This window comes from Ictidomys tridecemlineatus, chromosome 7 (genome assembly GCF_052094955.1).
Source record: "Ictidomys tridecemlineatus isolate mIctTri1 chromosome 7, mIctTri1.hap1, whole genome shotgun sequence".
Lineage (NCBI taxonomy): Eukaryota > Metazoa > Chordata > Mammalia > Rodentia > Sciuridae > Ictidomys > Ictidomys tridecemlineatus.
Genome location: NC_135483.1, coordinates 120345790 through 120371150, shown reverse-complemented (window position 1 = coordinate 120371150; position 25361 = coordinate 120345790). Strand labels below are relative to the sequence as shown.

The 25361-nt window shown below is 43.0% G+C and overlaps 1 protein-coding gene across 1 annotated transcript in view; it reads right to left on the bottom strand.

Annotated features, from left to right (window-relative positions):
- Positions 1-1581: 1581 nt before the first annotated feature.
- Positions 1582-25361, bottom strand: part of Kif5c (kinesin family member 5C) — a 151415-nt gene continuing 127635 nt past the window's right edge. The window contains exons 22-26 of the mRNA XM_005315817.5: positions 22429-22500; positions 19718-19822; positions 17764-17980; positions 16471-16582; positions 1582-5419 (exon numbers count right to left, since the gene is read on the bottom strand). Of these exons, the coding sequence (XP_005315874.1) occupies positions 16476-16582; positions 17764-17980; positions 19718-19822; positions 22429-22500 (501 nt within the window). The 3' untranslated portion in view covers positions 1582-5419; positions 16471-16475. The remainder of the gene's footprint in view (positions 5420-16470; positions 16583-17763; positions 17981-19717; positions 19823-22428; positions 22501-25361) is intronic.

The window sequence follows — 25361 nt, the reverse complement described above, 5'->3', positions numbered from 1 at the left end:
TGAGGGTTTGGAAAGTCTAGAAGGAAGAGGGCATCACCTGGGACTCCCAAACAGAAACTCATTTTGCATAAGAAAGCAGAGCAAATGGAAAATCCAGGGTTTGCCACGTGGAGGCTGCTCCCAGTAGAAAGACCTCGACAAGTAACCTGTGAGTTCTAAAAATTAATTTTGAGTCCAACTAAGGACAGAAATGGATGGTTTCGTTGCAAATTGGATGAAAAAACTACCAATGCCAAAGGGAAAGTTAAAAATCCACGGCTCAGGATGCCTTTTGTCAAGTGAACCCACATTCTCATCTCATGTGTCACAGGAGATGTCTCCTACCGTCAACGGATTATGCACATAAGACAAATTACAAGATGTAGCCTGTCACAAGTGCTAGAATTAAATCTGCCATACACACGTCACCAGTAATTGCCTTTGCAGATTATTGCTTCAGCTGCCCTTTGTCCCATAGATGCTCCAATTCTATGCTTCCAAGTCAAAGCCGGAGCATGGTTCAGAGTTTGAGGGACCAGGAAACCTCAGGAAGGCTTGCAGGAGCTGTCAAGGGGGCCCTTCTGCATTGCAGAGATCTGTGGGGGTCGTTCTCATTGATATTGAAATCATCTTTATAATCAGGTTCTTTCAAAGGCCTGCTTTCTCATCTCAGACAAACAGGCTTCAGCCTGAATACTCATCCACCACACTTGGAATTTACTATGTTAGTCACCTCTAACAATTTTCGGTCTGGAAACTGCCTCTGTTCTTTGGAGAATAATTTTAAGAAAGATGGGTAAAACATCACGAGAGCACACCCTTTGCAGTGCCCTGAATAACACTTATTAACCATTCATTTGGCATCCATCCTTTCTATTTTGAATTAAGGCAGAGAGGCCTATTGTCTGGCTCTTATGCACCATTAACCAAACCAAAAAAGAAATCAAGAACAAGAATGCTTTACACACACACACACACACGATGCCACGCGTGGTCACATGATTCCAGTGACCTGAGGTAAGGAAGTCTTCTGGTTAAGAAATCAGATAAAAATATAATCCTGTGTCCTGCCATTTGTTGTTCTCAACTTGGATGTCTTCTCATAAGCTCAGGTTCGTACCTTAATACTAAGAATTGGTAGGCTGAACAGGAACACACATGCCCCAATCATTCTCAAAAGTTGCCAGTAATCTCTCAACATATACAGAGCTCCAACTCATTAGATGAAGGATGCCAGCCCTCAAGGATCTACCATTAGAATAAGTGCATTTCTCAGGCAGAAAGAAATTCAGCCAATATATTGGTCTACTGAGCTTTGATTCAATCCTACTTACAAAAAGCTAGTGTGAGACTTTTAAAAAATGCATAGCTATCTATTCAGAATTGAAGAAACAAATGTCAAAAATTCTTAGGACCTCAATGAAAGAAAAAAATTTAAAGCAAATATTCAAACAAGATTGACTTCCCTCATGCTGCTCATTGGACGGCTACTCCCTTGCAATGATTTTCTCTGAGGCCAAAAAATGATTCATCCTAACAGGAATCCTGGTACCTTCCATGAGAGGCCTTTAGGGTGACCCAGATAAGGAAAAACAGACCAGCCAAAGTTTAATTCAGTTTTATTGTCCACTTTTAGTATTTTTCAAATTATACAACATGCAGTCTGCCAGAATATCCATACATCTTCATTTTAGAACCTAGGAGATAACCAAAAATTTCCACGGGCCAGGGGAGGGATACTTCTGGATCTTTTGTGGCATATGTTATATGGTGTCACTCATTGATACAAACTGCCATCTCCCCCTCAAACCACCAAAACAAGTTTGTCCACAATTTTTTTTTAATGAAAACTACTGTACAGATACATAAAGTCCAAAAAACACACATCTGCAGTACACGTGACACACTTTACAAACTAGACATATGTAATTCTACAGAATGCCCTATTCCCCTTGTGTTTGCACACAATGAAAAGTATTTAAAATTGATACACAATTTTTAAGTAAGCACATTTCATGGACTGATGCCTCCTTCAGCAGTTACCTGGTCCTCTTTCAATACTTTTTTAAAAAGTCTAAATTTTAAGTGTTAAATGAAGCAATTTTGGACTATGATGGTTCCTTTCACTTGCTTAAGAAACTCAGAGTGGGACAATGAGGTGAAATCATCCCCTGACCTCTACCAATTAAAAACTTCCCCAGTGAGTCTTGTATCTAGAGTCCAAATGGCTCCTGCCCTGCTACAACATATACACAAAAGAGGGGATTGTTAGGAGCTTTTATTAGCTTTTAGTTATTCCTACAGGAAAGTGGAGCTGAAAAGTTCCAGTGATGTCCCAGTGATGTCTTGGTTTTGTTTCAACATGAACATCACTCCCTTATGTGCACTTGAGGGCTTCAGCAAGTCATTAGATGCTACATTCCAGAAAAACGTTTCTTCATTTATCCCAATACTTCTTTAAATTCTGATTTTCTTAACCATATGATTCTATTTCCTTTAAGAGTCTTACTACCTGCCATTCAACCAAAGCAAACTAAATAGAATTTGAAGAGATGATACATGTATATAGAATTCTCTAGTAATTAACCAAAGCACATTTGGCATTAATATATTTTGGTTCCCAACCATCCATCTTGCTATCTCAAACACCATTCCTCTAATTTAGCAATCCACCATCCTGCAGGTAGAAATTATTTGTAGAAACTATCTGGCTATTCTCTTATAGCATGAAAGAGCAAACTTTCAAGAAGTAGCATGAAATATAAAATTATTCAAAGGAGAAACACAAACACACACACACACACACACACACACAAGCAAAAAGCGCATATAATCAAAACACAATCCTAAACTTGGCTGTTCAGACATTTGGAGTATAAGGAGCAAAAGTCTAAAACTAAAAAAACTGCATAAATGTGGCATTTTTTAAACAAGTGGCCTAAGAGTATGTGGTCTTGATATAATAACTGGCTTATTACACAAAGTAATATCTAGGGTCCATTTAAATAAACTCTGTAATCCTTTCCAATGATCTGCCTGCCTTTTGGGACTGTGGAGGAAAGTTGGCTTAGTAGTCCTGTAAAGATTGGAGCTAGATGAACTGACTGGCTGATCAGCAACTAGCAGAATTATCTTTAAAAGACATGAAAGCCAACTTCCCCTGTGAATAAAAGTAAAGCAAGTTTTGCAAGACCCTCATAGAGATCAAGTAAAGTGGAAGTACAAGCAAATGTTTCTTTTTGAAACATGAAAGGGTCAAGCAATTCTTCAGAAGTATAAAAGGGGCACCCTGGTAAAAATTACTTTGGAAAGATTCTAAAATAATGTATTTTATGACAGATATTAACAAAGGCAGGGAGAGAGAGAGGGAGAGGGAGAGACAGGCAGAGAGAGAGAGAGAGAGAGAGAGAGAGAGAGAGAGAGAGAGAGAGAGAGAGAGTGAGAGATAACACTACTGACCCTTGCTCAATTTCCAAACACAAAGAAGTATAGTTGCTTAATGACAATGTTAAGTAACATGTATGACAATTGTTTAATTGGCAATCCTCTCAAAGACCAATGTTTTAGCTTCCAGAGTCAGAGGCAAACATATCAACAGCAAGGTTATAATCTGTGCCATATGTTACTACCTGACGATGTGTGTAAAACTTGCCCTAAAAGGACCCTCCTATCAGACTGAGAATAATGATCAAGCATTAGCTGGGAAGACATTGACAATGAAACCCAACAAATGAAAAAAACAAATAAATGAACGAATGCAAAATTGTCATCTTTATGAAAGAAATACTTCAGTAGAATTCATCTCCCTCACTCCCTTCAAACACAAAACAAAACACACAAAGACAAACACAACATTGAACAAATAACTTAAGCAGCATTACTTTGCTAGGGAAATTTTATACATGATGAGTTGGAAATCAACACATGGTCCTTAGCACCCCCTCAACACACACACATACACACACACCACACACACACACACACACACACAATCTTTGACCCACAAGACCATGAGAAAGCCCAAAGTCTCCCCTGGCATATACTTCATTCCAATGGTGACAGCTGCAGGGGATAGTGCCAGCCCACACATCTTGGGCATGTATATGGTAGGATGCTTTCACAGAGATTGGCTGGGTCGTCACCAGCTCCCCCCTAAATTTGTCGTAACAAGCAGCAGCAGCACACAAGATCAACTTACTTGAATCCTTATCAGTACCTCTGAAAATCTGACTACTTGGAAATGCATCCTTTTAATATGCCCAACTGGAAGTAAGGAAGTCAGTTCTAGATTCGTGTATTTGAATAAACTAAAAGCTAAATGTAAAAAAATCCATTTATACTCATTTCTTCTAATTGTGCCTAAAGGAAGATAAAGCTTATCTTTAAGAGAGAATTGAAATAAAGAGTCTGCAATCATGGGTTAAAATAACAACTTTTTCATGGCAACTTATTCATAGACAGGCACAGATTTTGTCATTTACTCTCCCCTCGTCCCCAGGGCTTTCTTTTTCAGCTGCTGGAATGACGCTGGATTTCTTTGCAAGGCCTCCTCAAGCTTAAGATGGCTCCCTAGGGAAACAGGGCATCCCAGATGCAAGCTCCCCAGAAGGATCAGGGAGGAAGCAAGAGGAGGGGTGGCCCCATCTCCACTCATCCAACTTTGCAGCATTTTCAACACTTGTGAAGGAATGAAGTTCAAACCAACTGGGCCGGCAGAGACTAGTCACTGCAGGTTCAATAGCAAGCAGCTCGGAGGTGAATTTATGACTTCTTGCATTTACATAGATGGGTTTGAGTGAACAAATTCTACAATGCTATTGTCAGATTGTTTTTCTGCCTTGAAGAAATATGCTTTGCATTTTAACAGGTGCCATACTAAAAGGTGTATTTTACAGATCCAGAGATGTGACCAGGATATTCAAAATGCTCCTTAGGGGTAATTTGTTTTCGGAAAAGTGTTCTGAATGAAAATTTTGAACCCTATAGCAGCATTTTTTTTTGTTCCCTAAAAATATAAAGTCATGTGTTTATTTTACAGGAAACCAGACAGTTGAGGCAGAGTGTGATCGCCTGCCTCCGCGGCACTTGGTTGTTCCCCTCCAGGGAATGGCACATCAGGGTGTTCCGGCGGGACAGTGTACTGCCAGAGGAGGCTCCAGGATGCTCAGAGACCACCCAACACCCCAGAGGCTCAGGCAGTGGAAGTGGTTTTGAGTAGTAAGTGGATCTTCTGGAATCAGCTTCCGATTTCTCACAAAGAGAAAAATCCAAGCACACGTCTGTACACACAGAAATTCTACACAGCTCAAAATACCTGAAACTGGCATACTGCAGATGGCTGGGGTAAGCAAGTGTAAAAGAAAATGGAAATTGTGTAGGAGGGGGAAAAATAAAGGAGTTGGTGTAGTAGTAGTCCTTGACATGCTACGTGGAATCGTATCTGTTGAGAGAGAACCAGAGAGAGAACATAGGAGTTAGAGAACATAACGTAGAAAGTCACTCCTCAGAAATTACTTTTAATTCTAGAGTTTTAGATCAGAGCTGTCCACTAAAAATATAGTGGGATCACGTATTTAATTTTGATTAAAATTTTAAAATGGAAAGAAACAGGTGAATTATTTTTAGTAATGTGTTTTATATAATGTAATAGATTCAAATTTCAACATGAAGTTAATATCTGGAGATATTTGACATCAACAGATTACTCTTGGGACACTGATACTATTTTTCACTTCCAGCACATCTCAGGGCTTATGAATGATTCCAGTGCTCGTAGACAAATGTGGCTAATGGCTAACTGATTGACAATACTGCCTCCTATATCCTGGTTGAGGTATTTTGTTCTGACAGTCTCAACATTCTCTTCCAAGCCAGGATCTGCTGAGCCAATAGCCATGGTAATAACACAGAGCCCTGCTGAAGGGATCAACAATACTGCTCATTTGCCAGCACTTGACATTGCCAATCAGGTCAGGCCTGCCCCCACCTCCCATCCCTGCTAGCTCTAGAAAGAGGTTCCCAGTTCTGAGAAAGTGGAGTAATAAAGTTCCACCATAGACCAGCCCCTTTGATTTCATTCCCCTTTCTATCAGAGGTCCATCCAGTCAGACCAGGTCTCCTGAGAGCCTGGACCAGTCCTGCCCTGGAGGACAGCCCCAAGCAGCCTTTCTCAGCCTTTGGACTTCCTCCAGTAAGCTGGAGATGCTGGAAGGTTCAACTTCCTCCAGCAGCTAAGACCTGAATCTGTGATATGACCTGTGCATTTGCAGCAGAGCTCACAGTGTGTGGGGGGGGAGGGGATGGGTGGATAGAGCCTCTTCCTTGACAAACTAACGGGAGTGCCTGGTACAGGAGATGCCAGACACTGAGCTCAGCTCCTCCTCTGATTTAAAAAGAGCCCCACAACCAGACACACTGCTCTTCCAGTTGGCTCTAGAAGGCTTCACTCATTTATGTATGATACTATCAGAGGCAAACTCACGTATTTTATATAAATAAGCAGGGTGTAAATTATATTTAAATAGACATTTTCAGGGTATGGAAAGGGATTGTAAAAGTAGATAGGAGCAAAGTGGTGGGAGAGAGAGAGAGAGAGAGAGAGAGAGAGAGAGAGAGAGAGAGAGAGAGAGAGAGAGAGAGAGAGAGAAGAAATATACAACAGAAATGGAGCAGGAAAGAAGAGAACTGCACATTCTTTTTAAGAATCTCAATTCCTCCCCAACACAAAAAAAATAAATATTTGGGAACCCATTTGGTAACCGCCACTTCTCACTCTAACAGTATCATCTCCACAATTCCAAAGGGCCAATTAAGAAGGTTTGAGCAAATTTATATCGTGATATTATGTCATTTTTAGAAGTCACAGAGAGAAGGATTTAGTCCCTAGAAAGAGTATGTTTAACATTTAGCCTTTCTGATGCGATTCCATGCTTTTTGTTAGGTCCGGAAATGAAAAACCTAAAAGCACGGTCATAGTTGTCATTTAAAATCCATCTTGAGCTGAAAACCAGTGGGAATGCTTTTTGAATACCACCACTGAAATCCCCTGTTCACTTCTTTCAGGTTCATTCTTCTGAGCACACTCTCCCCGGGTGAGGGGATGGTCTCCTGCGTGCCTGGAGGCGGGGAGGTGCTGGGCACATACCTTACATTGTTGGATTATGGCTTGATGCAAAGATTGCAGCCAACCCATGTTGACACAGCAAGCTTTAGACACACAAACTCCACAGCACGGCCTCAATAACTCCAGCAGACCATGAAGTGACATGATTTCTACCAGAGGCCTTTCATCTGGGTCCCCCACTCTCCCATTGTGCAAGATTCAACATGTTTGGGCTAATAGTCTGAAGGAAATAGGGGGCCACAAAGGAGGCCCAACCTGCTTAGTTTGGTCACCTCAAGGAAAATGAGAGAGACCTAAGACTGTGACACCACTGAAGGGAAAAACAGGGAACCCAACCAAACAGGGTCCCGTCTCTTTCATAAGAGGCTGTTCCTTTCCATCCCCATTTGAGCATCTTTATGGGCCCATCTTAAGTTTTTCTAGCAATGCCCCTCCCCCAAATGAATTCAACCAGGAAACTCCCACCCAGCCTCCCCACTTTCTGGATGTCCATCTCCTCTGATAAATTCAGGAGAGGAAGTGGATATATTTTGAAAGTTAATTGTTTATTCCCAAGAGAAACCATTTCTAGTCAGAGAGCCTCTCCCATCCAAGAGAGAGGCTGGGGGAATCTTGAGATTTAAAATACAGTTCTGTTGACCCTCGCTTAGGTGCTCAGAGAACTCACTCACCCAGTGACAGAGGACTGGACCACCAAATGACACACTAGTGGACTAGCCCTGAGGCTCTGCCACGCTGGGGATGGCAATTCAGAGTGGCAATGTGTGAGCAGAGTTAGAAGGAAATAAAAATCCTTTCTTTAGAAGGGGTGGGGAAGGCTGAAGAAAGAAGCTAATCATATGTAAGGATTTTACAAAAAGTATTTAGAGATTCCAACCCCCTGACTTTAGCTTTTGCAGTTGCTTACAGTGGATTTAAGCTTAATCCAAACGGTACATAGCTTTATCTTTTCTTTTGTCTTTCTATAATTCAATCCCCATATTATAAGAATCACCAGTTATACTTTTCTCATGACTGCCAAACAGGAGAGGATTCATCTCACTCCAGCTTTGGTGCACTCTGCAGTGGAGGAACTTATGAGGTGTTCAGAATTTATGACTCTTGAGAAACAAGACATGAAGAAGTATTAAAGTCTGGCAGTCCAGTGCACTGTAGACCAAGTGGGGGACTCTTTCTTCCAGGTGTTGTGCAAGTGGCTCTTTGAATTTAGGACACACTTCAATGCTGCCTGCCTGACCTCTTTCCCTGTAGTCACACTTCATAGGTTTTATTTATTTTTTGTTTGGTTTGGTTTTGTCTCCCCCCACCCCACCATTGCCCAGTAGTAGTGGGGATGGAACTCAGGGCCTCACAGATGCTAGGCAAATATTTACCACTGAGCTATGCCCTGAGCCCCTGCTTCGTCTAATTGTAGGTCTGTCCCAGTTGATCAGTGCAACATTAGTTAACACCTTAGCATTTGTGAGGGCCTACTTTTTGCCAGGTATTTCTCTAGGAAATTTTTTCTCTCTCACATACACAGTATCCCATTCAATTTCCAGACAAGTCTGTGATGTCAGTGCTATGACCCCAACTTCTCCAGGCTACAGTCTTCTTAGCTGTTTGGTAGCCAAGAATGTTGTCTGGAGTGACAAGACTTCTGTTCATGCACTTCCACCAAAATAGCACACAGCCACAGACAGAATGCAGAAGCAGCTAGGAAAACCCAGCTGTTGTCTATTAAGCCAGACACAGAAGACATTTGCAAAAAAGTAAAGCAATGCCATTTAGCCAAGGTTTTGAGGATTTTTTTAAAATAGTTACTTTTGATTAAAATAGCATGTATGGGCTTACTATCATTTTTAGATGAATCTTGCAGTATTTTAACATTTAATTTTATGGTATCTATGGATGCGTACAACTCACAAATATTAAAGCCTTTTGATGCCATTGGTCTTTTTTTAAGAGCACAAAGAGTCCTAAGGCCAAGAACTTTGAAAACTGCTACATGACCAGAGTTCTTGATTCAGGAGCTTCTGCCACCAAGCTGTAGGATCCCGATGGCTCACCCTCCTCTTTGGAATATAGAATTCAGAGAGTAGATTAGATATTGCAGACAACCCAGGCCAGCACTGCCTGCCCATCCTGTGCTGGACCTAGTCTAAGCCGGTGTGTTCCTTAATGTGTTCAGTCCTCACAGCCACCCTGTACGTAGGTACTGGACACGCTTTACAAAGGAGGACACTGAGGTATAGGGAGACAAAATAAATCACCTAGTACGTGAGAATCAGGATTCAAACCCAAGCACAGTCCCACGGCACAACCCAAGCCCACGGTCGGCCAGCTCCCCTGCCTGTAGCAAAGCCTTCCCTATGTGCAAATTCTTGTACTTCGATCACTAAATGCTAGGATTTTCAAACAGCAGCAGCAAGATGAATGGCCGGATGTTTAGATGTGCAGAATGTGTGGCTGAAGGAACCCTTTGTACCACTGGGGTTCTTGTCAATGAGACTTCTTGGCTTCACTATTTCCAAGGGCTAAACCCGAAAACAACTCCTCATCCACCCTCCAGGTGTGGACCGACGTCAGTATGTTCCTCTTAGTCATATATGGTATTTACTTGTGATTGGGATGTCAAAACCAAAAGGGTCAAGGAGGACATTGGTGCAAGAGAAGAGGAATTCAGGTATTAAGTTACAAAACAGAAAGACTAAGAGTGAGTCAGAGAGGGAAACAGACCAGGGTACCAATGAGCTAGTGCCAGACTGAGAAGCTGGGCCTGAACCCAAGGACACACCAAGGTCCCAAACGGGAAGGGCCTTGATGTTGCAGTAGCCAATTGACTCCAGAGGAAACTGCGTTCTGCCTGGGGTGGAATGAGGAAAGCACGAGACGGGGAGGGACAGTGCGGGGTTCAGAGAAGAGTGGGATTTTCTCAGTTCACAGAAGGAAGACACAGCAGGTGAAGTGGATCAAAATTCAGGGCTTCAACTGAGGTTAGTGGGTATGCAGGAATGGCCAGGTGCACCCAAGTCAAGGGCACCTGAAGTTTAAAGGTCAGGTTACTGAACACTGAATTTTCTATCTCTGCTATACACCTAGAATCTCCCTGACAGCGTGGTACTTACTGTGACAAGACTTCTAGGATTAGAAAGTAATCTGTGCATTCCTAGCACCAGGCCCTAGTAGGGTGTATAGGATCTTGATTTAACATCTGAGCAGCCATCTTAAATGTTAACCCCCACCTTATAAGTTTCACTTTCCTGTACTTCCTCTTACCTGAACTCCCCGCACCCCCGTTAGTGACCTACCCCATGTACCATAACCCTAAGCCAATCTCAGAAGGACATGACCCCATGACTCTGGAAAGCCCCATGGTGCCATCAACCTAAGCCAATCCCCAGCTACTACCACCTGCCTAGCTCTGATGTAAGCACCCCCAGCCTCTCCCATAGCACCACAGCCACAGCTCCAAATCCCCACCCAACAAAAGCTCAATACCCGAACATCTCTGGCCCTCTCTCCATCTATGGAGAAATGTGCCTTTAGTTGTCAGCTTTGACAAATAAGCCTTTGTGTGGATCTCTGCCTGGTCTCCATCCTTCATTCCTTGCTCACCCATCTCTTGCTTTCTCACTTTTCTTTCAGGGTGGACTGAAGATTCTGAGTGCAGCAGGCACTCAGGAAACACAGTGGTCAGTCACAGCTGGCCATTGTGGCAGCAAAAGGGAACAGTGGTGAACACCCACAGATCTCCATGACGCGTCTGTTTTATCCCACCATTGAAGAAGTTAAAGATGCTATTCATATTAACCACTGACAAACATGTTCACAATAAAGATCCTGAAGAAGCAGGTCCTGAAGGGAGAGTCATCCTTCAGTGACAGTCATTGGTCCAGGGAATGAACACCTGAGTTATCTAGTTGACCGCTTTATTATAGCCAGGCGTTCATTCCCAGGAACCTATGGCACCGTTTGCTTTTGCTGTAATGAGTTGGCACAACTTTGAATCATCTTCAAGCAAAAGAGGAAAGAGCTGGACTTGGTAGGAAAATGATGTGTTCCAGCCATGTGAAAACATGACACAAGGTCATGCTGTGATTGTGCAGTGGTTTTAACAGGAAAAGGGTATGAAAAAAAATGGTGTGATGATCCACAGAAGTAAGGGCACACCAAAGTCTACAAGAAGCAACACAGCCCAGGGTCACATTGCACTTACCTCTTAAATTTCAGCAAAAGATCAACTTTCGTTAGGTTATGTTAAGGTGGACAGTTTGAATATTTGATCTTATTTTAATCTAATTTCTAAATCTGTTTTGACTTTATAGTTGTATGTAATATGTAAGAAGGAAATGTAGACTATTTAAAAATTGCAAATATTTAAATGTTATAATAAAATAATTTAAATAAACTCTGGGAAACTGTGTATTTATTTGTTTTGGTAGTGAAGACTGAACCCAAGGGCACTGGCTGGATCATTATCATCAACCTACATCTCCAGCCCTCTTTATTTTTTATTTTGAGATAGGGCCTTGTTAAGTTGTTGAGGGTGGCTTTGAACTTGTTCTCTTGCCTCGGCCTCCCGGGTCACTGGGATTACAGGTGTGCATTGCTACTCCCAGTTGAGAATTTATTTATTCAAATTACTCTTTTAACTACTCAAGTTTGAGACATAATAGTCTAGATATAAAAAAAACCAAAGAAAAAAAGAGAGTAAGAATCTCTTTGGCCTAAAGTCTTAACAGTCAAGGTTTCAGCAATGCCCTCCTGGCGCCATCTGGTGGACATGTTTGAACTTGTCCCCACTGACTTGTCAAAGCATGCCAGGAAAGGGAGGCAATCTCCAGGGCTCAGAACCAGGGAGCTGGACAAATATTTAATTGGGTGTCTACATCAAGTGTGGGACCTTGAACAAGCACTCAGCCCTACCTGAAAGACCCATTTCACACCTTCCTTTTCTCAAGCCTGCAGACCTGCCTCCCCTCCCAGCTGATAACCTGGCTTCTTACTTGCACCAGAAAATAAGCAGTGAATGTTCAGACCTTTCCACACACCCATCTACCACCTCCCTGCACCTGCACTTTCTACTCTTCCTTCTCTGCTGGATCATTATCATCAACCTACAGATAAGCTGTAATAATATCTCCCAACTTACAAAAGGCACCCATCTCAACCTTTCATCTCCAACTCTACTCTCCTAATAAGACTCCAGGAGTGTGTTTGCGCACAGTCACAGACGCTGCTTCCTCACCCCACTCTCTGGGCCATGTTAACTGGGCCTGAAGTCTCCTCCCTGAAACTGCCAAGGTCACCACCATCTGGCTTTGCCACCCAGTTTCAGTTATCATCTGATTCGAGCTCAGAGCTGACCGACCACTTTCCTTTTAGGACCAGGGCCCTGCCTCCTCATATTCTCCTCAGACCCCTTTACTGGTACCACCTCCTTCTCTAACTTTCCCACTTGCCAGTCCCCTGGATGGTCTAACTCTCCCCTCCCTGCACTCCTCTCTGCTCCTTCCCACTCCCTCTGGGTTACCTTCTCCAGACCCAAGGTCTTGGCAACTCTTAGTCCTAGCCTCTCTCCTGGGTCCAACTGCCTATCAACACACCCACTTGGATGGGAAGTTCAGTTGGATGTCAAAGAGGCAGAGGAAACCAAGCTTTTCCCACAAAACCTATGCATTGCCCAATTTCCCTATCATGGTTAAAAAGGTACATTATTGACCTAATTGTTGGGGCCCAAGCCTAGGGGCATGAATTCCCTCCCTTCCTCCTCCTCTCCTCCTCTTCCTCTTCTCTACCTTAATCAGCCCTGACAGTGAATCTAGCTCTAACACCTGCACCAACTCTGACCACTTCTCACCCTGGCTGCCACTACCTCAATCAGTGCCACAGGTGTCCTCCAAAGTGGACACTCACAGCAGCCTCCTCGGTGAGCCTCTACTCTTACTCTCAACCCACACCCTTTCTCCAGAATCCAGCCCAGAGTGGCCTCCTCCAATCATGAACCAATTCCCACCCCTCTGATACCCAAAGCCCCCCATTTTCCCGGCACAATTAGATTGTAATCTAAACTGCTCACCTTGGCTTCAAAGGCCTCATTCATGGGGACCCAATCCCTTCCCAACAGCTCTAATTAGGATAGTCTCCCAGGATCACTGGCTCCAGCCCTACCAACCTCCCTATCACTCCAAAACACAGTTCATTGATTCTCACCTGGATGGTTCCAATCATTCATACCACTTTCCCTCAGGTTACTGCATAGCTGCCATTTTTCCCCATTTAATTCTCAACCTCTTCTTCTAAAATAGCATCACCCATCTCTATTCCATTAATCTGTTCTTATTGTCTTCAGAGCACTTACAACCATTTGAACTACCTGGTTTCTTTTCTGTCCCCCAAGCAAGTATACCACTGAATAAGGACAAAGTCTTCTACATCTCCTCCACTGTTAAACCAAACACAGAAAATGTTCTAGATGCCCGATCCCAGACAAGGAAACTGAGGCTGAAAGAAGCCAGCAACTTGCCTAATTGAAACACAGGTGTTACACACCAGGTCTGTTGTGGCCAGGTCTGGTCCAGCCAGTTATAAATCGCATGGACTTAGCTTGCTGCACTATACTGTCCTAAGTCCAGATCTGAGGCTTGGAAAATAACCGTCCCAATGGCACAGCTCCCCCGGATTGAAACCAGATGAGACCAATGCCAGCATGACCATGGATTCTTTGACTTTTTGCACGTTGGCATCTCCAGTGGCTCTGAAACCTTGTTCTGACTATGTCCCTTAAACCCTGAGATGAAGCAGAAGGGAATCCCAAAGATCTCCAGATGCCATCCAAGTAAGAATATAACACTCTGGCTCCAGCAGGACTAGAAGAGCCAGCAGTCAAGGTGACTTTCTGCCAGGGCAGAGGCTTTGGAACGAGATATCCCAAAGATCAGGAAAGGCAATCTCACAGAGGTTTTGATCTCATCTAGGCACAGAATTCCATATTTCTAATTATTTTGTAAATGATTTAGCATTTCTTCACTTCTAGTTACAATTCCCCATTCCATTGGTTAAGAACTTTTTTAACCTCTACTGACAAATTCCCAGTTATTTCTTTAAAAATGGATGCTGTTCCTCATAGCTTTTAGATAAATATTACTCTTATAGGTTTTCATATCTGCTCACAGCACCAAATACATGCTCAGTTAGACATGGGCCTTCCCTACTCAATGGTTATAATATATTACTAGACAGATACAAAATCTATTTTGTAACAATTAGATGAATTGAAGACTATGAAACTAATAAGAAATATTTTCTGTAGGTCCCTGGTTCTTAAACTCCTAACACCCTTGGAATGGCTTAATCAATCCGTGAAATTTGTATGCTAATCACATAACTGATGGCTGGGTGGGGGCTTCTCCTGGATAATCTCAGGATGGGGACTGGTTGCCAGGGAAACCACCCATGAACTAAGAGAGATGGAACTTGCAGTCCTCAGGGAGGAGGGACTGCAGATGGAGTTGTCCACCAGTGGCCAATGATTTCATCAATCATGCCCATGTCATGAAGCCTCCATAAGAACCCAAAGGGTTTGGGGCTCTTCTGGGTTGCTGACCACACAGGGCACCTGGGGGTGGTGCATTTGTTGAAGGCATGAGAGTTCCACACACACCTCAGCCTTGCCCAGTGCATTTCAACCATCTGTAACTTTTCTAATACCTTTTTAAACAAATGGGCAGATGTAAGTAAAATGTTTCTGTAAGTTCTGTGAGCTGCTCTAGCAAATTAACTAAACCTGAGAAGGGGTGGGAACCCCAATTTATAGCCAGTTGACCAAAAGTATAGGTTACAACCTAGAGCTTGCCATTGGCAACTGCAGCGGGGGTGGGGGGGCAGTCTTGTGGAACTGAGCCCTTAACCTATGGGGTTCCATGCTATCTCCAGGGAGTTGGTGCCAGAACTGTATTGAATTAAAGGATGCCCAGTTGGTGTATGCTGGAGAGCCTGGTAGCAACAGTGTGGAGTGGTTGTGAGAACAGGAAAAACACTTTGGATTTTCTTATTTCTAATAAAAGAGAATATAAACCAACATTTATCAACCAATTATTGTGCACCAAGTTCTGCACTGCTCATCTACACTAGCAACAGACATTTTTATTGAGCACTTTTATGTGCCATATAGCTTCCAAGAAGGACCTCATTTAAGCCTCTTATTACTGCCAACCACCCAGGTAAAAGATTCTCCCCATTCCAGGTGAGAAAACAGACTCAGGTTAAGTTACTTGAAGGAAATGGAAGATGTGCCACTAGAGAAGTCAGGGCCCCCTGTCCAACTCCAGCCCCCTCAACCACGCTGCCCTCCCCAGCACGTTTGCTCTGTGACATTGAGAGAAAGCATCTGGCTACAAGAGCTGGACATAGATCAAGTGTGCACAATTCTTAAAAATCTCACGTGAGGTCAGATAGTAATTATAAAAGAATGAATATCATCTGGCCCTTTCAATTCAGTTCCTGAGACTTAAAGCCACCTCTCTCCTCTTAGTTTAGTGTAGCTCTGATTTCCATTTTTCTTATTTTGATAGACGTTGAGCATCTTTTCATAAGTTTAAAAGCCACTTGTACTTCTAGTTCTGTTCCCTTTATTCTTGTGTCCTTTGTCTGTTTTCCTAAGGGGTTATTGATTTTTATTATGGAAATATTGACTTTTGATGAAAACAGATTTTTATTATCAGTTTGTAGCCTTCCTCCCTTTTTCTCTTTGTGATATGTATTATTTATGTTTTCCTCAGTCATTTGTATATAAATAACTTTGATGTGCCTATTATTAAACATTTTGTAGAGTTAAATTAACCAGTTTATTCACTCAACAAATAACTTATTGAATTAGTACAATTCTTAGAAAACCCTGCTTAAGGTCAGACAGGTTTGAAGGATGAATATTATGTAGCTCTTCCTTCATATTCAATGCCTGAGACTCAAAGTCACCTCCCACTTCAGTCTGCTCTGGGTAAATGCAGTTGACAAACAGGTAAGGTCCTTGTGGATGCTCTTCTGCAGAGGGGAGTCCCAGGGATAAAAGGCAGCTCAGGTGAGTCTTACCACACCTCACCTGTCCATGGAAGTGATTAAGCCAGGCCTGGCTCAGAGTCACCTGCCCCAGCTGGCTCACTAGAAGACCCCAGGGCTCTAGACTGAGGAGAGGTTAGGCCCAGGCCTTTGCTCACCTGGAACCCCAGGGCCTATCCTGCAGCAGAGTGGAACTCTTCCCTATTAAATGTCCATTTGCATGTGGCTGAGATGGTAGGCCTGGGGCTCTGGGAAAGCAAGATGGCTGTGCTCCCAAATATGCCCCAGGGCTGCTCTAAAGAGAAACCACCCCAGACAGCAGGACTCACTTTATTTATTTCTGGTAGTGAGTGGAGTTTGAAGAGCCGCCTCCTCCCCCTCGGATAGCATGGACGGCTGTTGGAGATGATGCTGGGTAGTGTCCAGGGCGGATGGGCTTAGCTATATCCAAGGAATAGAAAGAAAAAAAAGAGAGAGAACAGACACTTAGTTCTTTCTGCGTATCTATGACCCAGATACCTAGGGTCACAGGGGACAAAAGTCAAAATGCTCATCAACATTACAATGCTCATCCACCACCTTTCTGAAAAGGGGAAATTGGCTCCCCCAGCAATACAGTTAGCCAATTCAGGACAACCATTCAGGAGACAGAGAATCTACATATCAATTAGCTTATTTTTAAATAAAAAATAATTGAATAAATCGAGACAAAAATTAGAAACAAAGGACTTTCACTTTTATCAAGGTAGCTGCCATAGGTTCCCCCAGGGATTTCACAGGGATATGCACAGCCCTGAAACTGGAAGCAGAATTCCATCTGTGATGTGTTATCTGGGGAAAGGAGTCATAGTTTTCAGTAGATTATCAAAGGGTATGGAATCCAACAAATGCAACAAATCACCAATCAAAGGTATTTTAAAACTAGAAACAAGAAGTTGCTCGTTCACAATGTATCTGCCCAGCAATATCTAATGGGAAATCACCTTACACGGTAGGAGAACTGTTCCAATTTTTTAAAAAGAAAAATCCCTTCTTTAGAGAATATCCCTAAATCCCTTTTATTCCTGTGGCTTTAACCTGGCAATTATGACTCAGAGACTACACCCTCTTTTCCTGCTGGGGCAACGTGCCCAAATCCATATAGGTCTTAAAGGGCCCCCTGCAGGATCCTAAACACACCCTGCTCACTGGTGCCAATCTGGCTTTTTCAGGGTTATTTCCAAACCTGTGCTTGCAAGTAGGCAGCATTCCCTAAGGCTTCCTGCCACATAGGATCCTTCCTGGTTCTGCCTGTAGAACACAAGGGGCCTTCAGGCCTTTCTGAGAAATATTCATATAATTCCAAAATTCCTAAGAGCATTCCTCTGTTTAAAAACAAAGACCTTTGCCTATAGCGCAGACTGGCTTCTGATCCAGCTGGGAAATTCTGAATACCACAGCAAGTGCGGGAATAGCTCAGACTTGGGGAGCGGCTCCGACATTCCCACTCTACAGGGATGAACTTGGGGTGCTGTGAGGGCCAAGTCCTGCAAGCTCCATCACCGCCTTTCAGATCAGCAGGGTCCTGGAAGAGATGTCCTCGGTTGCTCCCAATCACCAGGTACTTTTCGGCGCGCACTCACCAATCTGCGCCGAGTGCGCTCTCCTGGCCATGTTCTTGGCTCTCACTGCCTCCTTGATGCGATCCACCTCCTGCTGGTAGCGCTTGCGGTCCCTCATGGCGTTCTCCTTGGCCTCTTTCAGCGCGCTCTCCAGGGCCTTGACTCGCTCCGCGGTGGCGCGCAGCCGCTTCTCCAGCTTGGGCAGCTCACAGCGCAGGTCTGCGTTGTCCCGGACCAGCTGCAAGGAAGGAGGAGAGGGGACAAGTTACCAGGGGGATTTTGTTGCTCTCTGGCAGGACAATCAGAAAGACCAGAAGGTAGAAAAGCCCTGGCAGCTGAAACCTGCTAGATAGGCTTTAATGGTCCAAATGACCATAAACTTAGCCAGCAGCAAAGGAAAAGAAAAATCTCATGCCCTGGGATTCTAGTATGTTAAATATGATTCACGGGCTGCAAGGAATTTGGGCACGGTAGTGGGGGTTGGGGAATTAAAAGCCATTTCCAGCCACAGGAACTCTAAATATTAGGCAAGATTTACCTCTTGCGAGGGTAGGGAATAGTATGAAAAATTTTACTACTAGTATATTAGCAGGAAAAAGCTGAGAAATTTAGTCCATTCAAAAGCACTTAGCAAAACACATGCATGTTCTAGAGCGCTCTGAGGACCTCCTTCACAACAGGATCCACTGGCACGCGGTTTGGACCCAGCTTTTCAGTAGATCCAGAGAATAACAGGAATCAGGAGGGTTTTGCTCTTCTTACCTAAGACCCACAATTAAGAAGCAACAGGCTAGACGGGGTGAAGAGTGGGGATAACAACCCTATTATTTGCAGCCATCTAACTTGGTTAAGTCCTTTGACCACCAGATTTAACAAGAAAGCTACTCAATATGGCCATCACTGGAATCTAGGTGAATGGAGAAAGGTTTTAGAAGTCACATAGTGCTTAATCAAAGGGAGCTACAGCTGGGTCTGACCAACTTTGTTTATCCCAGCACCAGCTCCACTGCCTGGCAGAGTGGGTTTTTAATCAATATTCATTGAATTCATGAATAAAATAATGAGTCGCAGAGAATCCTATTTCAAGTTGCCTGGTGGTTTCTGCTTCTATATTTCTCATCAGCAATTTGCTTGAATGACTTTCACCACATTGATCTGTCATCACCAGGTTTTGTTGAAAAAGACCCAACAAGTCAGAAATAACATCGCTCAGCCATGTGCCCCAAACAGTGGGACAATTTCCATCACATCCCAAATCCTAAGGAGGGAAAACAGTCCTGGACATGCCAGCTTTTAGAAACAAAGGATCAGAGACAAACGACCTGCCTAAATCATTAGTGTCTGGATTTGGTTATCACTATCACTTGGGACAAATTCCAGGCCACAGCAAGGATCTGAGAAGGCACCCAAGATCACCAGGAGCAGGGAAACAGAGCCGTAAAAATAAAAGCCCTGAACCAGCTCAGTGGATCCACTTGACATTCCTTGGGGCCTTTGGGGCCACAGAGGTGCCTCAGAGGCATTATGAGAGACTCCAAGGTCAGGTGGCATCCAAGGTTGTAGTGGAAGGAGGATGAAGAAACAGGACTCTGAACACCCAACTTCTCAAATCCTAGGGCACTCCCCCTCAATTCTCTATTCTGGTCTCAATCAACTTAAATCTTTCATATATAAAGAAAGTCACTGAGGACTGAAGGATTTTGGATTTCTTCTTCTTCTTTTTTTTTTTTTTTTTTAAGACAGAGGCTCCTGATGGTACCCAGCTCATCTGGAACTCCTGGGCTCAAGTGATCCTCTGGCCTCCCCAGGCCACCAAACCCATCAAAGACTAAAGGATTCTTAAGGACCTTCCAGTGGGCTCCTTCTCCTTTTATCTTCAACATCAGAGCCTTCTCTGTTGATGCGGTGGCCAACCTGGTCAGGCTGATTTCCAAAAAAGCGAGGGAAGCAGAGGGAGCTGGTGGAACTCTCCTACCTGCTTGTGCACCTTGGTGAGCTGCTCCAGGTTGTTCTCCAAGAAGGAAATTTTCTGCTTCTGAGCAGCACTGCCCCCTCCATCGTCACTGTCCAGCTCTACACTCTGTGTCAACACCGAGCAGTCAGCGAGGTGGCCTGTCACACCACCCACCCTCCACCCCAATATAATGTGCATCATGCATTTTAAACCTTCTTAAAAAGAAGAAACCCCAATCCCACTGAGAGAAGTCTGAAAACAAATATAAAGAGAAGCTCTAAAAGTTTTGACTGAACAAACTTCCCAATTAACATCCTTGATTTACACCAAACGTGACTGATCTGAGAAGGAGCTGTTCTTTAGAAGGCGGGGGCGGGGGCGGGGGGGGGGGAAGCCCTTTGGGTCTGCTTTCAAAAGTTGCAGGTGATTTTTTTTTTAAAGGAACTATATCTCTCCCTTCAGGTAGGGAAATAGAGATTTTTCTTTTCAAAAGAAAAATGTTCCAAAACTTATTAAGAACCAGTGTGAAGGCATAAATCCAAGGCTCAAATTTGCTTCAACCACAGGATGGGTTAAGTCACCAAGCTTGTAAGCAAACGTCTATGGCCACTAGGAAGTCCCAATGGCCTCTGCCTGTCCTTTCAGCTTCCAACGCTACGCAACTCCTCAGTGAGTCAGTCTCAAACTTAGTCACAGCATCTAGGTGCTGGGTAAATCCTTGAAATTTATCAGATCTTGAAATTGGCAAAAACATCGCCCTCCTGGCAAACAGAGTAGCACAGATGAAATGGGAGATGCATGTGCAGACACATTCTAGCCTTCAAAATCATAGAGCGTGTTTGCTTCATGTGATTATAAATGACATCACTGTCCTTTTTCTAAGGGTAATGGCTTTATGACCATCTCTTCAGGCTATCACAGGGCTTCTCACATTGAGCCTGCATCAGAATCCTAGAAAGAGGCTTAGTTAAAATAGTCTGCTGGGCCCTGCCTTCAGTCTCTGATTCTGTGGATCTGGGATGGGGTCTGAGAATTTGTGAAGTTAAACAAGTTCCCAGGTGCTGCTGACACTGCTGGCCAGAGGATCACACATTGAAAACTGCAGGCTTGACCATAGGCTATTCCTAGAGAGTTTCATCATGAAGTCAGGGAAGTCGGATCTCAAGCTCTTAACCCTTCCTCTGGTCAGAGCCTCCTATAGTCAGAGCTTGCAACAGACTTCCAAGACTGTTGTCTTTTCAGTCCTTGTCCTCAGCTCTGGGCAGGTGCCTGCCCCATCTCTAGTCTATCACCTCTGCACTGGCCTCACTCTCCTACCTGGCCCAGGTTCCATGGGCATACATATTTTGTTGATGATAATCATGGTGCACCCCTCTACCTACTTGACCACTGCCAATCAAGCCTTGAAAGGTCCCATCACTCTCTCCTTCTGTCTGTATTTGCATTTCCAAGATTCTAAACTCACTTCAACTATGCTATCAGGCAGTATGCCACCCATGCTCTGCCCCTCAGCCAGACACTCACACCACTGCACAGCAACCTGTTTATCTATCCCTAGCAAATGCTCTCTACAGCTGACTGACCCTTCTAATCCTCTTGGACTCCCCATTCTCTTTCCTCCTTCTCCACCAAGAACCGAGCTCCCACATTAACTGAGGATCCAAATCATGGGGTTCCAGTTCTTTCAACTGTGTCACAGAGTTCTCTGCAAATGCTTCTAGCGTGATTCTCCACACCTCCCTCTAGGAAGATGAGTCCCTTTTCCTTACCAGGCCTAGTATATGCATCCATGTTGTTAATTCTGTCCCTCTTAGACCTGGTTCCATTACCTGCCTCCTCATTTTACTATATTGGACCTCTTTCCCTTTGATCCTTCACATAGACAAATATGTATGCACAAACATGCATACATAGTTACACACATACACACACACACACACACACACACACACACACTCATTCCTTAATACTGTCTTTCAATCCTGCCATGCTTCTGCTATGGTCCAATACTCCTCATTGCCTCCTTCTAAATATGTTGAAAATGACCCCTGGCTGTCTTCACCTCATATTCCTCATTAAACTTCTGCAAGCTTCCCTGGGGAGTCATCAATATGGAATTTCCCCAAGATCAGTTTGCAGCATGAGATCAAAGAAACTCAGGTGCAGAGAGCCCGCAGATCTGGATCCTAACCTAATGCTGCTTTTCCCAAGGGTACAATCTTGGGCAAGTTATTTAACATCTGAGCCTATTTCCACATCTGCAAAACAGGAGTACTAAGCACCAATTATATGATTGCTGGGGAATGTAAATAAGATAGTCGCAAACTTTGACCTAGTCCCCAAAAGCCTCATGATATCCAAGCAGGAGGCTCTCACCATCTCCGGGCTGCAGGGCAATGCCGTTGGACGCCAAGCCCACTCTGGATTTTCCTGCACCAAGCACAGTGGCCTTCATGCAGCAGGAGCCAAATAAATATATGTTCATTTGAAATGAAGGCCAGGGAAAGCATGATGATTTCCTTTTAGTAAGAAGGAAAAATCAGATGGGAAAATGTTCCCAAGTAATTTTTGCCTCTAGCGCATTCTTTTAATAACATTCTCTGGCATGAAGTAATTAATTTTTAAGCACAACCAGCCCCAATTTAAGCAAGTGATATTTCAACTGAAAATGATTCTTCCTGGCCGTCTTTTATTTTCTTCTCAGAACCATTCAGGAAAAAAATAGAACTCACTTTTTTCACTCGGGTGGTCAGATCCTGGACGAAGAGCTTACGGAGATTATGAAGAGTCTGCAGTTCTCTAGACTAGAAGAGAAAATTTTTAAAATGCCACTTCAGTGAAGGGACACGTTCAATTTATGACACATTTGCACCAAGTCAATAAACACAGACATTGCCAACATTTTTTTTTCTTTGTAGTACTTCACCCACACTCTTGCGCTACACCCCCACCTGTCTCCAACCTGTCTTTTGAGCCCGTCCATGCAACTGTACCTCTGAGGACTTGTCCACCGTACCACACCACACTGTATCCTTGACCCAGGTTGGCATCAGGAACCCCTGATGGTGCAGAAGCTGGGAGTCCAGACGACAAACCATACACTAGAATATAAACCTGCTCCTTTGCTCCCTTCTCGGTGGAACCATTTGTTTCTCAACCACAAAAATTTAAAGTTTGCTCACAAAAATTCCTAGTTGGCTGCGTTGCATCAAAATGGATTCCCTTTTCCTTTTGTTTTCTTTGTATTTATCATGTAAACATTATATATAATACCAACAAGTTCAAATTAAAAGTCCCAATTTCCCTCACCCCGACTGACTGGTATTTTCCATGTCTCTGCATCCTCTCTGGCCCAAGTTCACGTGTGTGTTTGGTTTATATCAATGAGCTCATGGGTGAGGCAGCTCTTGGACTTTCCATCTGTGTGACCCTAGGAAAGTTATCTAGACTCTCTGTGCCTTGGTTTTCTTATTTGTAACATGAGGTTTCCCCCTCCAACATAGAGGCTCAAGCAACAGCTTCTCAATAGGACTTACAACTCAGGAAATAATGCCAAGAGTCAATAAAAGGGATGGTCTCAAATTAAAAAGCTTCTGCACAGCAAAGGAAACAAGACACAGAGAGCCTACAGAATGCGAGAAAATCTTTGCTAGCTACTCTTCTGGCAGAGAATGAATATCCAGAATACATAAAGAGCTCAAAAAAAAAAAAAAAAAAACAACACCAAAAGACCAAATAACCCAATTAAAAAATAGGCAAATGACCTAAACAGATACTTCTCAAAAGTAAAAATACAAATGGCCAACAAAATGTTCATCATTAGCAATTAGGGAAATGCAAAGCAAAACTATACTGAGATTTCATCTCACTCCAATCAGAATGGCAATCACCAAGAATACAAATAATAAATTTTGGAGAGGATGTAGAGAAAAAGAAACATTTTTACAAGGTTGGTGGGATGGTAAATTAGTACAACCACTATGGAAAACTGTATAGAGATTCCTCAAAAGACTAGTCATGGAACCACCACATGAGCCAGCTAATACCACTCCTCAGTATTTATCCTAAAGAATTAAAGTCATCAAACTATAGTGATCCATGCATACCCATGTTTATGGGAGCACAATTCACAGTAGCCAAACTACCCAGCTAGGTGTCCACCAATGGATGAATGGATAAAGAAAATCTGGTATTTTTACACTTCAAAGTTCTATTCAACCATAAAGAAAAATAAAATTATGTCATTTGCAGGAAAATGGATAGCAGTTGAGACCACTATGTTAAGCAAAAAAAAAAAAAAAAAAAGTCAAACTAAGAAGGTTAAAGGTCAAATGTTTCCCTTCATATGTAGAAGCTAGAGAGAAAAAAGGGAAAGAAAGTTGTTAGGATTTGGGATCTCATGAAAATCAAAGGAAGATCAGCAAGGGACAGGGACCAGGGGGTAGGGGAAGGAGAGGGGAAAGGGAAATACTGGGAAATGATATTGAACAAATTGTATTTTGATACTGTGAGCATGTGCAAATACATATCAACAAATCCCACTGTTAATGCACAACTATAATGAGCCAATAAAAAATATGGGGAAAGAACAGTGGTTGCCTTATTACCCTGGTGTCCAGACTAAATGAGACAGTTCTTACAGAAATCTTAAAAATATTTACTCACACATAGTAAGTTCTCAATAAATATTAAAATGAATTTATTGATGTATCATTTCATATCATAAGACCCACTTCTTCATTAGGTTTTATAATTCCCTTTTGCTATTGTTGCAAATCACACCACAATAAACTTCTTGGGGGCATTTTTTTCCCTTCATTTTGGATTATTTTCTATAAATGAACCTTGGGAATTAACATTGCTGAGATGAGGACCTGAACCAAGCCTGGTGATCTTTGCTAGCAAAATCAGAAGATGAAATAGTTCTTTTCTGTTCAATTCTCATGCATTTACTACAACAGATATGCTAGTTCCTTGAAAAATGTTTTCCTTTTAGGGAAGGAGGGGAGAAACTTTTCAATATAAGCATTTCAATTCATCTAAATTGACCTACTTTACCATAGAATGTCAATGGATGCAGCTTATACAAACACACACACACAAAAAAAAAAAAAAGAAAGAAAGAAAGAAAGAAAGAAAAAGAATAAAGCAAGCCACAAAGCTATGGAAACACTAAGCTTTTTGGAATAAAGGTTTTCTGTTAACTTAAAGTCTTAGTTACTAGTTCCACTTCTGTGTTGAAATAAGAAGCACCTGAAGTCAATTGCAACCTCAGATGAGGTAAATTACTTTCTGCAGGAAGCCAAATGGATCTGTTATTATGAATAATGTGCCACAGTACCTGTCCGAGGCTGAGCCACCCCTCTATCCATGCAGGTGCAGGGGTGCAGAACAGTGCACATGTGCTATCCCACACCGCTGCCAGAGGGGGCTCAGCCCCAAAACCCCTCAATGCCTGCAGCCACCCTACCAGCTGTCCCTCTGCTTCAATGGTGATTATATTAGACTTAAATGTAATTACAGTTAATATTTTTCCATAAGAAGTACCATCCTACCAAAGGAAAATGAGAAAATATGTAAGTACCAAATTTTAATATAGAATCCTGAGTGTGGCATCTTTCTCTTGTTTTTACGTGGGTTCAACATTAAACACTTTGGGAGAAGC